At 35.1% G+C, this 14,904-nt stretch overlaps 2 protein-coding genes across 3 annotated transcripts in view; one reads left to right on the plus strand and one right to left on the minus strand.

Annotated features, from left to right (window-relative positions):
* SASS6 (spindle assembly 6 homolog (C. elegans)) overlaps positions 1 to 7,317 on the plus strand; it is a 39,973-nt gene extending 32,656 nt beyond the window's left edge. For both annotated transcript variants that reach the window (XM_010830994.1, XM_010830995.1), the window contains 3 exons: positions 3,277 to 3,374; positions 5,259 to 5,353; positions 5,461 to 7,317. In XM_010830994.1, the coding sequence (XP_010829296.1) occupies positions 3,277 to 3,374; positions 5,259 to 5,353; positions 5,461 to 5,567 (300 nt within the window). In that variant the 3' untranslated portion in view covers positions 5,568 to 7,317. The remainder of the gene's footprint in view (positions 1 to 3,276; positions 3,375 to 5,258; positions 5,354 to 5,460) is intronic.
* Positions 7,318 to 7,686: 369 nt separating this feature from the next.
* Positions 7,687 to 14,904, minus strand: part of HIAT1 (hippocampus abundant transcript 1) — a 52,105-nt gene continuing 44,887 nt past the window's right edge. Inside the window, exons 10-13 of the mRNA XM_010831035.1 lie at positions 12,797 to 12,909; positions 11,508 to 11,605; positions 9,963 to 10,126; positions 7,687 to 8,919 (exon numbers count right to left, since the gene is read on the minus strand). Of these exons, the coding sequence (XP_010829337.1) occupies positions 8,713 to 8,919; positions 9,963 to 10,126; positions 11,508 to 11,605; positions 12,797 to 12,909 (582 nt within the window). The 3' untranslated portion in view covers positions 7,687 to 8,712. The remainder of the gene's footprint in view (positions 8,920 to 9,962; positions 10,127 to 11,507; positions 11,606 to 12,796; positions 12,910 to 14,904) is intronic.

Consider the following 14,904-nt stretch of genomic DNA (forward strand, 5'->3'; position numbering starts at 1 on the left):
GAATTGCAGCACGCCAGGCCTCCCTGTCCATCACCAACTCCCGGAGTTCACTCAGACTCACAGCATCGAGTCAGTGATGCCATCCAGCCATCTCATCCTCTATCATCCCCTTCTCCTCTTGCCCCCAATCCCTCCCAGCATCAGAGTCTTTTCCAATCAGTCAACTCTTCACATGAGGTGGCCAAAGTACTGGAGTTTCAGCTTTAGAATCATTCCTTCCAAAGAAATCCCAGGGCTGATCTCCTTCAGAATGGACTGGTTGGATCTCCTTGCAGTCCAAGGGACTCTCAAGAGTCTTCTCCAACACCACAGTTCAAAAGCATCAATTCTTCGGCGCTCAGCCTTCTTGACAGTCCAACTCTCACATCCATACACGACCACAGGAAAAACCATAGCCTTGACTAGATGGACCTTTGTTGGCAAAGTGATGTCTCTGCTTTTGATTGTACTGTCTAGGTTGGTCATAACTTTCCTTCCAAGGAGTAAGCCTCTTTTAATTTCATGGCTGCAGTCACCATCTGCAGTGATTTTGGAGCCCAAAAAAATAAAGTCTGACACTGTTTGCACTGTTTCCCCATCTATTTTCCATGAAGTGATGGGACTGGATGCCATGATCTTCGTTTTCTGAATGTTGAGCTTTAAGCCAACTTTTTCACTCTCCACTTTTACTTTCATCAAGAGGCTTTTGAGTTCCTCTTCACTCTCTGCCATAAGGGTGGTGTCATCTGCATATCTGAGGTTATTGATATTTTTTTACAATAGTCTTATTAAATAGCCTTATTATTATTTGGAACTATTGAGAATTCTCAGTGAATCGAGAATTAAGCCTGAGTTTTTATATGTAGAATATTATTATGTAAAGAGTATTTAGATGCATTTAATTGGCTTTTCTTGTATTGCTTATTGAAAATTATATACATGTAATCAAATGAATACTGTTGTTTTTTCATAAATATCAGTATGCTCAAGTGCGCTTACATATTGGTATCAGTTTTTTCTTGAGGATTATAATTAAATTCAAAATTGCTTTTAAACAGCTTTCCAGCAATATATATATAATGTTCAAAATGAAGATGAGAACTACTGCAGATAATTGTTTAGTTGGTAGGACTAAATATGACTTATAATAAGATTACCTTTCTTATAGCTCTTCTGGAATTGGAGGAATTATGATAACAATCCTGTTCTTAAATATCAAAGCCAGACTTCTAGTGTTTCCTATATTATTGGCCTCCATAGTCTTTTGGTATGCATCCCTCACGAAAGCAACCAAACAGCCCTAATACTAACAGTACACTTTGAACTTGAATCTCTAATTGAATATTTATTTGTAAATTGAATGCATATACTGCTCAATTATAATGGTTAAAATATGGAATCAGATTTTGGAGTTTAAATCTTGCCTCTTATCAGTATGAAGTTGGGCAAGCCAGTAACAAACAAAAATATCTAGTTGTCCTGCTTCAGTTGCTCCATTTGTAAAGTGGAGCAATAATTTTATCTTACTGAATTTCTGTGAACCTTGAGTTGATGCATTTGCTTAGAATTGTGCCTCGGATGCATTTGCAGTAGCTTTCACTCAAGGGATAGTTCAGCCCTCTTACAAATGCTCCCCACTGAATGTCCTAAATGATCACCAAGAGTGTCCACTTTATCTTCATGATTTTGAATCTTGGAAGATGTTCAGCTAAAAGCTCTGCTGTGTTTATTTGCGCAGCATTGTGGAGTTTTACTCTATCGTGTACCTGTGCTGTGCGTATGTGCTCAGTCATGTTCGACTCCTTGTGACCCCCATGGACTGTAGCCCACTAGGCTCCTCTGTCCATGGGATTTTCCACACAAGAATCCTGGAGTGAGTTGCCATTTACTCCTCCAGGGGATCTTCCTGACCCAGGGATTGAACCCGGGGCTCTTCCATTTCCCACATTGGCAGGCAAACCGCCTTTACCACTTCACCATCTTTACCACTGAACCACATGGGCAGCCCCATGCATGTGCCTAGTACTCAGAAAAGACTCAAGGGGATTCACGTGTTGATTTCTGGCGCTTGTTCTCTTTATACCTCACTTTTCATCGGAATTCTGCCTTGCAGCTTCCAGGTACCTACCTCATCCTCCGTAAACTGATGATCTTCTCCATTTAGCAGTACCTTCTTTGTCTGTACTGTAGTGAGGCAGGAAGTGCCTCTGATTAGAAAGCTGGGTCAGTCGTATGGATCACAGCTTCTCTCAGAGATCACAGTCCTGCACTACCTGTTGGCTAGTTTTAGGGACCATTCTTTTGTTTATTTTGTCCAGTTTTCTAATTATTTATCATTGGTGTCTGGAAACTATATTATGTATAAAGATGTTAGGCTCTTTTAAAATTTTCTTCCCTCTTGCATGTTTTCTATAAGGACTATGCGAATCACCTTACTTCACTTTTTAAAAGTCCTGTACTTGTATTTTTTGTGATCTTGTTAAATGTGTAGATTAATATAGGGAGAATTGTTATCTTTAGAATGTTAAGCCTTGATAGCTGAGGAAAGCAGCATATACCTTTCTGATTTATAATTTTTTCCTATTAAGCTAGTATCTATATTTTATTATGATTTTTAACAAAAAATAGGTGTTTATCTCCTTATGCCTTTTTTTTGGATTCAAGTCATCATAACTTTTTTTTTTGATTTATTAGTATGGTGACTTACGTTTATGGATTTCCATAACTTAAAGCCCATATGTATATTTTTGGTATGAAACCCCCTCAGTCATAGTCATTATTATTTTAAATAAGCTACTACATCCCATATGCTTGATATTTTATTTTGGACTTTTGTATAGATTCTTGGATTGTTTTTGATTATTTCAAAGTTTAGATTCCTAGCACTCATTTAGAATTCTTCAATATGATAAGAGTTTAAATTCTTGAAAGGGAATTTTCAGAATGCATGTGGTAAATAAATGCATCATTGTGGTTCTTGGTTACTTTTAACATTAAAGCAGTGTATAATGTATTATACTTAAATGTATAATGTTCATGTTTTCATTTCAAAATAAATAATTTGTGCTATTACTCTTGCTTATATGATGGGAACTTTTGGGTAAGGAGAAATAGGATTTTAAAATTAAACCTTCTCAATAAAATGTGCTTGTGTTATAAAATATAGGTTGAACTTCTGTGGTCTAGATTTATTAGAGAAAAAATTTAGCCACCTATCTGTATATAGAACTGTCTCGGTTACTCCTGTTTAGTCTCAGTTCTTACTAATCAGTTATATGATGTTTTCCCTCTTCACAGGTTCAGTTTAACTTGCAGTTTACAAAACCAAATCCATCACTAGGAGATGTTCAGTCAGGAACAACTATTAGTATGCCCTGCTCAACTGATAAGGAAAAGTAAGTTCTTGACATAAAATTTAATGTTTGTAATTCTGAGAGTCATCTTAAGGAGTTTTTAACAGTGTTTGAAAGCTGTGATGACCACTTATTTATGTGATGTGTTAAGTTGCTGAGCAGTGGGATTAAGTTAGTCACTTTAATCTGTAAGAAAGTGGTTTCTCATTTTTTTAAAACTATGGACGGAGGAGCCTGGTAGGCTGCGGTCCATGGGGTCGCTAAGAGTCGGACACGACTGAGCGACTTCACTTTCACTTTTCACTTTGATGCATTGGAGAAGGAAATGGCAACCCACTCCAGTGTTCTTGCCTGGAGAATCCCAGGGACGGGGGAGCCTGATGGGCTACCGTCTGTGGGGTCGCAAAGAGTCGGACACGACTGAAGCGACTTAGCAGCAGCAGCAGTAAAATTTAATTTTTTAAAAGGGATTTCCCTACATAACTGAAGAATACCCTTTCAGATATTCTTGGGCAATTAGATAGAAATCTTTAATTCATCAGAGTTGGCGGGTTTTTTTTTATTTTCCTATATGGCTATGTCTACCTTTGGAAGCTCTTTGTTTGTCCAAGTAATTGCTTCCAGTGTACTCTGAGAATTAAAATTCTGTGGTAAATAAGAGTGAAAAGGCTTTTGAGGTTGCGCCCTAGCCAAGCTAACATAAATAAGCTTTAATGCCAATTTTGCCTACTCAGATTCCTTGCCTATTTTTTAGTTAAGGTGGTTTTGCATAGTGAAGTTTGTTGAATCAGTGAGTTGTGGCTAAAGTAAACAATTTATAGATGCAAATTTGTCTGATTAGTATTTATGTTTGTAATACTGTTTTCTTACCATTATGTTTATTTACTTAAAATTTAATTGCTTTAAGGTTTGTCTGCTGGTACTCATTATCTTGAGCCATCACCATCCCCAATATGTTGCAAACTAAATTACTGACATGGCTCCAAGAGGCTTCTTATTCCAGGTCTCTGGCCTTTATTCATTGGCTCCTCTAAAATTAGCACCAAGATGAGTATTATAATAGTTAATGTTTGTGAGCCTGCATTTTTTAAAAAGGTGAGAATTCTTTCAGGTCCTGAAATGTTCATGTTTGCTGTACTGAAGCTCATAGTTGTTAAAGTGCCAGAATACCTGGAATTAATAGAACACCATGATGTTTATGTTTAACTTTATCATATACACCAAGAACAATTTTACTTAACAGAAAAAAATGATATTTGTGGTACAAAGTCAATATAATCACGTGTCTATAAAATTAGGACTGTTGTGCTGTTTTGAGTTGTTTAGAATTTATTTGTAGTCTGCTAGTAATAAGTGGCAAAGGTTAAAGAAAAATATTAAAATTGAAACAACACCTATTCACCCATTTTTTTCTGAAAATTGAGAAAAGACCATCATTTAATTTTAAAGATAAAATGTCATTGCTTTACGAGATCTTTTAACTTCTTACAAGTGTACTATTAGAGAAAATGTTAACAGTGGACAGATTTAAAAGGAAGGAATATAGTGGTTGAAAGAGGGAAAGTACAACTACAGAATACCCCCTCCTTTGTTTTTTTCAAGATTTCATGTTTTTATTCATCTGACCAGAATTTATTAGTGTAGTGAGTATTAACAGTTAATAATGACCACTTTGAAGCACCACAAAATTTTGAGGGGCTTTTGGTCAAAGGAAAATCTTAATTTTTTTACTGAGAAGATGTATACTTTGGCTTATGGATAAATTATTTGCTTAAGAATCCACTGAAAAGCATGATTTGGTTTGAACAAAGCTATGAATGTTAGTTATATTGTGATATATTTATTTGTATATAAACATTCAGACCTTACTGTAGAGAAAATAAGACTTTGTTAAATTAAGTTCATAATTACTGTTTTCCTTTCAAGTGGTGAAAATTTAGGACTGGAATCCATGTATCTGAAGAAAAGGGAAGATAGCATTCCTTTGCGTGGACTCAGCCAAAATCTATTTAATAATCCAGGTGAGAAGACATTTCTGAAGTAGTGTGGATTGTATACTGTGGTTTAATTAAGTGTATTATATAAGGACTAACATAAATACAAATAATTTTTTTGTCCTCATTTGCAGACCATCAGAAAGATGGCACTTTAGGAGCATTACAGACATCTTCAAAACCCACAGTGCTCCCTTCTGCATCTTCAGCTTACTTTCCCGGGCAGCTACAGAACAGTTAATCCTAGTGTCGTCTGTTTTTTTTTTTTGAAATTTTAGAAATTGACATGGCTTAAAAATATGGTAACAGCATATAGCTCAAATTCTGAACACGCAGGTTTCAGGGTTTACTTGAGTTACTGCTGTACTAGATTGGATCCTTTACTGCCATCATTTATGCAGTTCAGAGGAGCAAATCTGTACTTGGAAATTGGTGAAGATTCTGAACAAATGACACTTTTTAGTTTGGAATGTGGTGTTTTATAGAATAATATGAATTTTATTAAACTAATCCTTAGAACTTCTGAGAATTTCTAAGGAAAGAATTGATCCTTGTAAGGGAGAGCCTGATCATGAGTATCTTAGTTCATTAAAACCTGCTCAGACATATTAATATTTTAATGAAGCCAAAGAATGCTATCAGTTCACTTTATCATTTTCATTAGTACAATAAAATTTTAAATTTGCCACCTGAGAATTATGAAGGAAAATGATTATCTCTTGAAATATATTATTGATGATATTTAAAGGGAAAAATCCTGAAATTACCTTAAATGAATGAAATTCTTCATAGCAAGTAAATATTTTCCTTGAACCCTTTAAATTATCTTTTGAGTAAGTCTATAATTTTAATATATTATACAAACAATTTTGGACAGTCTAATTACATGACCAGATTAGGTACAAAGTGCTTTAAGTCATTTGAGCCAGTTAATAGGATTTTAATACTTCCTGGAAGCCTGTAGTCATCCAGTTGTTCTCTTTCATTTGAAGTTTTGTTATTCGCTTAAATCTGTATTAGTGGAATATTGTTTTAAAAATTAGTACTTACACAAAATATTTACAAGAGCATAATGAATATTAATTTTTATAATATCAAAATAGGTTCATTTTCATGTTGGCTTAGTAAAGTAGGCAAGGTTTTAGAAGTGACAGCTTTCTTTTCTTCCCTATAATTAAAAGTTTCAAGTAAGAATTTGTTCCTTGGAAAAAATGAGGTGATTTAAAAAAAACTTATCACAATCACAGGGCTCCATTTTGTTTTCTTAACAGCCATCCAGTAGAGTAGCATTCTCTTAAGAAACCTTTAAAGCATTTTTTGTTTATAGAGTGTTAATGCTCTTGTGATACTTTTTCAAAATATTTTCAAGAATGTTATTACACAGATGAGGCAAAGAGACATTTCAGGATATTGACAACCCACCAATGTTATTAGCCTCCATAGTAAAATAGAGAATCTTTGCTAATTCTTTTGTGAAGCCACAATATTGAGTCTTTTCACACTTTGAAACTGCTGGGAATTGCAAACTGTCTTAAAATAGGGATCTATTGTAAAAAAAAAAAAAAAAAAGCTTAGTAACCATTATTAGTTTTTATACAGTTTTTTGGTGTGTGTCATTTAGATATACTATATTAGTAAGAATACTCAGTTACAGTAACTTGAAAACACTAATTTGGAAAGCAACTTCTTGGCAATATTGGACTCTACATTGTAAATACTGTGTAATATAAAACGTTGTGACAAGGGTTTGGATAGGATATATGACATAAGGATACAACAGCTAGGATAGAGATCATTTTGATGTCAACTTCGTAAAGACTTTCTGGTATTAAGTACAGACTTCTGAGTGTGCTAATTATTTTCTCTACCTCTTAAACTTTTATTTGAAATTGTTCTGCTGTGTACAATTGTACATGTGTTAATAATCAAAATACTGCATTTAATGTATTTCTGTAAACTGAGCTTTGTTTTAATAAAGTATTAATATTTTGGGAATATGACATACTTAAATGTGTATAAAAACAGAAATAGGACCGACCTATAACACCTGCACCTGTGCTTAGAAAATTATTTTCAGTTAATTTGTGGACTAAGTTTTCATTGCTTTGCTTCCTATAACAACAGTATTGAGGGAAATGAAATGGATTCAAAGGGAGAAGATAGTGTTACTGTAAAAGTACAGTAACAAAGCCAAAACAGGCCTTATAAGGGAATCACAGATCAAGACTTTCTTTAAAAAAAAATCATTAAAATATTTAATTTTATTAACAGAATATTTACATTTCTTTTAAGACCTTATTTAACCATAGTGAATGTTCCAAGTTTAAAAAGCATTAAGCAATAACCACACACAAGATGAAAACAGTGTAAACTATACAGTACTTTATGTACAATTTTTACAAAGTAACACTTTTTTAAATAATATAACTGGACACAAAAATATACACTATAGAGAAATTCACATCAGTAATTGTATAAAGCTCTCTTCTAGGGTCCTGAAAATTTAGGACAAACATTAGCTCTGTAAATAAAGTGTTACTGTGACAGTCCTGAAAGGCCACTATATATATTTATCTACATATAGATATCACATTGACATTTTTCAAGGCTACCAGCTTTACTATATAATTTTTAGATTATGTATTCAAGTGTTGAGGTCCTTATGATTATGCAAACATTAAAAGATAGTGGTATAAGTAGCTGGGAAACAAATTCGAGCCAGCATTTAGATTTCCAGACACCCCAATTTAAATTCTAAATGGCTGATCTTTTCTCATTTCAAAAACAGTAGTGAATAATGTTTAAAATAAAATTACTAAAAACAAGCTTGAAACATGATTCAGATTTAGTATAGTTTTCTTAAGAATTTTGTTTTTTAAATGCAAACATTTACCATTTCTTTAGTGCATCTGCATTAAGGCTTTGAATTATTTGACCCAAGATTTTACAATATTAAAATCTGACTCAGGATTTTACCATGGTAAAATGAACAGGTCCACACTATACTACCTACTCTGTCTCACTGTTGAGTCAGCATAAATAGAGTTAAAGCTCAACACCTGAAGGAAATGGTAGCAGAGACATTGCTAGTATCTAAAGAAGTTACATATATAGTTTTAAATTTTAATTAAAGGATGTATAATAAACAGCTTAGTGGCAAGAAACTGGTGCTAATAAACGATTTCTTTTCAAAAGAAATTGTAACATCTTTGGAAAACTGTCCGGTTCTTTTTCTTTTCTTTAGTTCCCACGCAGTTCATGCAGATACATTTCTTAAGACAATCTTATTAAAAGTACATTGTGGATGGAAATGGAATGTACATCCAGAACTACAGGTGAAAACTAAGACCTGGGTACTGATAGAAAAGTCTTCCTGATTTCGGTTGTCACACGTTTGTGTCCTGGAGTAAAGGTTCTTTGGCCTCTCCTGGCGCTTGTGTACTGTGAGGATGGCTGTGACTACCACAGTGCTTTCTCCAACTGCTGGACCGTAAGCTTAAATTGGTATGTTCTGGAATAAACAAGGCAACAAGCAGAGCCAGCAGTACTGAACAGGCTCCAAAGAGGAAGGGGGGGCCAGGGATGATGGAATTCTGAGGAAGAAAAAGATAATTAAGATCTTTGCACAGACTTCTTTGCTCATAAGAAATTGCTTATCTTTTAGAATAACTGATGGCTGTGAATTATAAGGCAATGATTCTTCTTCATTAAAGCCACAGTTAGGAAAAAAAAAAGTTTTCAAAGGGAAAAGAAACACTATTGCTGACCCAAGAAATAGCCCCAATTTTTTTTAAAAACAACACATGCAAAAATATATTGTCACTTAGAGCATAGGATATGAACACAGTCTATGAACTTTCACTTTATTTTTAGTTTAAGAAGAAAACAGGGACATGTCAAAAGTGAAATCAAGTAATATATAATATTAACTGCTGTAGCAGAATGACTGACCATTTTCTTTAAAAGGTGGTTATATTCTTTAGTGACTGAAAGTGAGAAAAACAGATAATGCTGTTACTATGAGAAGAATCAAACAGACTTGTGTTTTAGTCCCAAATTACATTCATCCTAAGCAAAAACCTGCACTGCCAGTTTTACCTACCTGTGGGCTTGTGTAGAGCCCACAAGCAAGCATGCTTTTTTATTTAAAAGCAGTCTTAGCTGGTTAGAAGAGGAATGTAGAACTCTGCTAAATACACAGAAACTAGTGAGTTGTTTGTATTGGCTAAAATGATAATATGTTTCACAGTTAATATTTCAGTTTTAAGGAGGGAACTTTAGTGAACAAAGATGTTTACCAGCACCTAACTGACTTCTATAGAAAGGCAGGTCTGATACAGGGCACTCAAACATTCCAGAAGCCTTACATGAAAGACAAATAGTTTACACAAATGGCCGTTACCTATGCCACTAGGTACAGTAAGACAAACTAGAAATTAATATATAATAATAAAATTATCCAGGGAAGAAAGGAATACACAGCCAGTTTTATAAAGAAATGTGTGTATAGAAGGATATGGTCCCTTGGGCTTTGGTTTTAAGTGTTTTTATTCAATCTAAGAATCTCAAATGCTTTTATAAAATGACCACAAAATATCTTTCAGTCCAGCCAAACGAATGGACTTCTTATAATTACCTGTTCAAAGTGGTGCTGTGGGCTTGTGTTTGTTCCCAAGTCTGTTCCTGTCATTGGCAGTTCTTTAAGTTCCACATGGAATATGTAGAAAATAAATCCATAAAGAGCTGGTCCCAGACCATTGCATAATCCTCGAATTCCTGTTATCATTCCTTGAACGACACCTGAATTGTTTAAACAAATTAGTGTACCACTTAGTTCCTACTGTATAAGACCTGGAATCACTTATTCTAAAGCCAAAGCTTTTAACAGACACTGGCAACTTACTGCAGTGGCATCAAGATTACTTTGACGCTATAAGCTCTACAAAGTACAGTGAGCTGTCTTGATACAAATGTAAGCTCAGGTATACTGAGATATAGGTCTAATTTAGAAACAAGTGAGCAGAATTATTTATTTCCCTAAAAAAAAATCTGGCTCAAAATCAGGCATTGGTTCATAAGCATCATAAGCACAGATACTAAAAAACCTGTCCCCAAGCAGCTCCTTAAGATCTCACTTGGTCAAATATAGCACTCTCCCTCCTTTTAAAAAAAGACTTATTTATTTGGCAACCTTGGGTCTTAGTTGTGGCATGCAGGCTTGGTTGCTCTGTGGCATGTGGGATCTTAGTTCCCTGACCAGGGATTTAACCTGCATCCCCTACACTGCAAGGTTAATTCTTAACCACTGGACCACCAGATAAGTCCCTAAGCCCCCTTTTATAGTCTGATTTTTGTTTTATCTCTGGGATCTCCTAAATTTAAAAAGCAACTTGATTTGGCCAGGGTCCTTTCCTTATTTATTAGCCAAGTGACTTCTGCTACTCTTTTGTAATGCCCCCTTTTTTTCCTTTTGACATAAACAAGCTTTTCAAAGAATTATTCCTCATCTATTAGAATTTTAAGAATTAAAGAGTTCCTGCCACAAAAACATAAGACAATAAAAATAAGTTCTTTATGTTCTTTAGATAACAAACATACAATATTAATGAAAGGGTATGGATAAGGAGATGGCAGCCCACTCCAGGATTCTTGCCTGGAGAATCCCATGGATGGAGGAGCCTTGCAGGCTACAGTCCATGGGGTTACAGAGTGACATGACAGAGCAATTTCACTTCACTTCATCAGTGTATGTGCCCCTGAGACATCTAACACATGACAGCAAATGTGTAATAACTGTTAGTGAAATAAGGTTGTCAACCTTCATCACTAAAACAGATAGGGCCACATATTCACATTGAGAGACAAGGATATCCACCTAAGGATAATATCCTAGAATCTGCTTTTCCTCTTTACAATGAAAGCAACTTATTTTTAAATTTTATTGGACTGCAGTTGATTTACAGTGTTTCAGTTGTATAGCAAAGTGAGTCAGTTATACATATACATACATCCACTCTTTTTTGGATTCTCCCATATAGACCACAATAGAGTACTTAGTACAATGAAGCAATTTAAAACTCTCTACTCTGAAGATATGCATATGCTTCAGTACTTAGGAAAGAGAAGAGAATTAGAATATCCTGTATTTTAAAGTAATTATCATTGGTTCCTATCAACCCACCTTGTTGATCAGCATCAGCGGTTCGTGAAACCAGTGCACTGACAGCCGGAAAGGTAATACTAGACATGGCGGCCACTGCCCCAGCAGCCCACATCATCCTGCAGTCAACAGCAGCAAGACAAAAATAGCACATTGTTGTTATTCTCCACTGTACCTGTGTGTAAATACATATTTAAAATCAAGTAACTCTTACTGAGAAACAGCTGTGGTACAGGAGAAAGGAGATCTAGCTCTTCTTTCCTCTGACTCTGGGCAAGTCACTTAAAAGTCTAACCCTATTTACGCTTCTAGAAAGCAAAAATACAGTCGCTTATTCACAAGAATGCTGTGGGTATTAATGTAGAGTTGGGATATCACATATCACATCTAAACGGTAAAGTGTGTTGGGTATTATTTCTGCAGGACTGGGGGTGGGTGGAGAATGTTGGAATCCTGTATAGTACACAGAGTGAAACATTAAATGTTTCCAAATGTTTGCTTGTAACTTATGGCAAGGTTCCCAGAGATTTGTGATTCAGTGTGAAAAAAAAAGCACTAATTTGATCTCAATGTGCTTCTGGCTTGATGTTTAAAAAAGAAATGTTTTCACTAAGTTGTGAGCATCTCTTTTACAAGCTAGACTGAAAACTACAACGTCCATCAGAACACACTCTTGGGTGCTTACTCATATCCACGCCCAAACAGATGATGTGTTCAGTTGAAGGAAACACTACTGCAAACACTATGGAAATCAGGCCTGTCGTATCTGAGCACAGAAGTGTACATGGGCAGCCTGACCGCAGCAGCACCACGACCATCACCTCCCTGCAGGAAACCAAACTGGCAAGAAAAGCAGAGAGCCTTCCAGGCATGAAGCCAGAACCAGAACAACTGGATTTCTGGTTTGCCATCAGTAATGATCAAAAAAGTGGTATTACTCCACTTTTTCTTTCCTAACCTTGCTGCTCTGGGATTACATGTTACTTCCTAACAAATTAAACTGGACTAAATGCTCACTGGGGACTGAAAAACTCAGTAATCTCATTAAAAAAAAACCCAATCTATTGCTTAGATATAAAATGTCACTCCACTGTCCTCAAGCCACTAAAGAATACACAAGTGAGAAATCTGTTTATATACATTTTGAGGGGGGAAAAAAAAGAGCATACCAAAAGACAGATTAAAGTCTAATCCTTATTTGAGAAGCAATTTAAGAAATATAAAAAATTTGTCAGTTATACCCCAAAAAAGGTGAAAAATAAGAACAAGGCAAACACCACAATTAAGAAAATTAAAAGATTTGTACATACCAAGGTTCTGAACCGAAGCCATACCATGCCAGTTGTAATATTTGAAATCCCAGACCCAATAAAATGGTGTTCTTATTTCCAATTGACCTCATAAGTAAACTCAAGACTATGGTCTGGAAAATAAGAAAAATCAAAATGGTTTATTAGAACAGAATAAGCTTTTTAACACTGAAAAGAGAAAAAAAATACATGGTAACTTATTTACTTATTTCAGTATCTAATATAAAAGGACTGTTACCACATTTTGGTTTTAGAAATGTAGACTATTTCTACATTTTGGTTTTTCAGCAACAATTACCCTGAATAGACTTGAAATTATACCAGGTGAAATAAGCAGATGAAAGGTTCCTCTGCTGACAGATCCAGATTCAGGGGAAAAGTCAGAAAACTGAAAATAGAAAGCTGAACTTTGTGTTCAGTGTATTTCTACTGAGGACTATTTAAAATCAGAAATTGTAAACAGGAGGAATGAAAGGTTCTAACTCATGGTTTGGAGATTTCCTCTTACATAATAGCTTAAAAAAAATTTTTACAGGTCCAAATTAATCCAAAATGCTTACTCTCCTGACTAAAGAAAACTGGAACAGTAACTTATATATCCTTCATTAAATTAACCTATTGTTGAAACCATGATGCTTTTATGAACAGTAAATCAGTTTAACAAGTATGACTTGGGAGTAGTGTAGGATAATAAATAAGAATACAGCTTTGGGAAAAGCAGCCTTAATCATAATCTTGGCTCTAATCATGTGACCCTGGGCAAGTCACTTCACTCTGAAACTCAATCTTGTCTCTCACAAGATCACTAAAATAGTATCCACTTCAAAACTTTGTCATATGAGTTAGATGAAATGATAAACTTACCATTGTGCCCAGCACATTTAATAAACAATATTATAGATTTTCTTGCTTTTCTTTCAAAGAAAAATTCAGCAATGATTTGGGTACCTTAGTGTTAATTACACCCCGTTAGATAGCTGGTAAGTCCATAGAGGAAGAAGTGAAAATAATTCAGGAAATCACTATTAGATGACTGGCTGATGCATTCAACTCAAAATTATCAAGTATAAGTTTAAAATTCATTAAATTGAGACAATCATTTAAGAGTTTAATCAGATTCAAATAAGCCAGTGGGTAGTAAATGTATTCTTTTCATGATTCTTGAACCAATAAATACTCACAGCTTTCTTCTCTGAGATTTTCCCTTAAATCAACTGAACATAAAGTTGAATTCCACAAAGCATGAAACCTTGTTGGATTACATTCTTCAAAAACCACAGCCACAAAAGGGAGCAATCAGAGCACTTAGAGCAATCAGTTAGAAAAGAAAAATTTCCTTTGTATAAGATACTCTAACATTTTCTCCCAAAGGCAAGGATTTTTTTCTCTGTATCCCCAGTACCTAGTATAAGTTCTTAATAAGTGTTTTAGAAAGCATGCATGATTTTAAATGTTACAATATTCTTAATAATATAAAGGAAGAAATTTCTTATATTATCTAGACTGAGCTAGGTGGGAAAAAAATTGGTATCCCTTAATTCAATAAAAAGCCTATTGATGCAAGTGAAAGACAGTGAAAAAGTTGGCTTAAAGCTCAACATTCAGAAAACGAAGATCATGGCATCTGGTCCCATCACTTCATGGGAAATAGATGAGGAAACAATGGAAACAGTGTCAGACTTTATTTTTTTGGGCTCCAAAATCAATGCAGATGGTGACTGCAGCCATGAAATTAAAAGATGCTTACTCCTTGGAAGAAAAGTTATGACCAACCTAGATAGCATATTGAAAAGCAGAGACATTACTTTGCCAACAAAGGTCCGTCTAGTCAAGGCTATGGTTTTTCCAGTGGTCATGTATGGATGCGAGAGTTGGACTGTGAAGAAGGCTGAGAACCAAAGAACTGATGCTTTTGAACTGTGGTGTTGGAGAAGACTCTTGAGAGTCCCTTGGGCTGCAAGAAGATCCAACCAGTCCATTCTGAAGGAGATAAGCCCTGGGATTTCTTTGGAAGGAATGATGCTAAAGCTGAAACTCCAGTACTTTGGCCACCTCATGCGAAGAGTTGACTCATTGGAAAAGACTCTGATGCTGGGAGGGATTGGGGG

This window comes from Bison bison, unplaced genomic scaffold, assembly GCF_000754665.1.
Source record: "Bison bison bison isolate TAMUID 2011002044 unplaced genomic scaffold, Bison_UMD1.0 scf7180017864519, whole genome shotgun sequence".
NCBI classification, from domain to species: domain Eukaryota; kingdom Metazoa; phylum Chordata; class Mammalia; order Artiodactyla; family Bovidae; genus Bison; species Bison bison.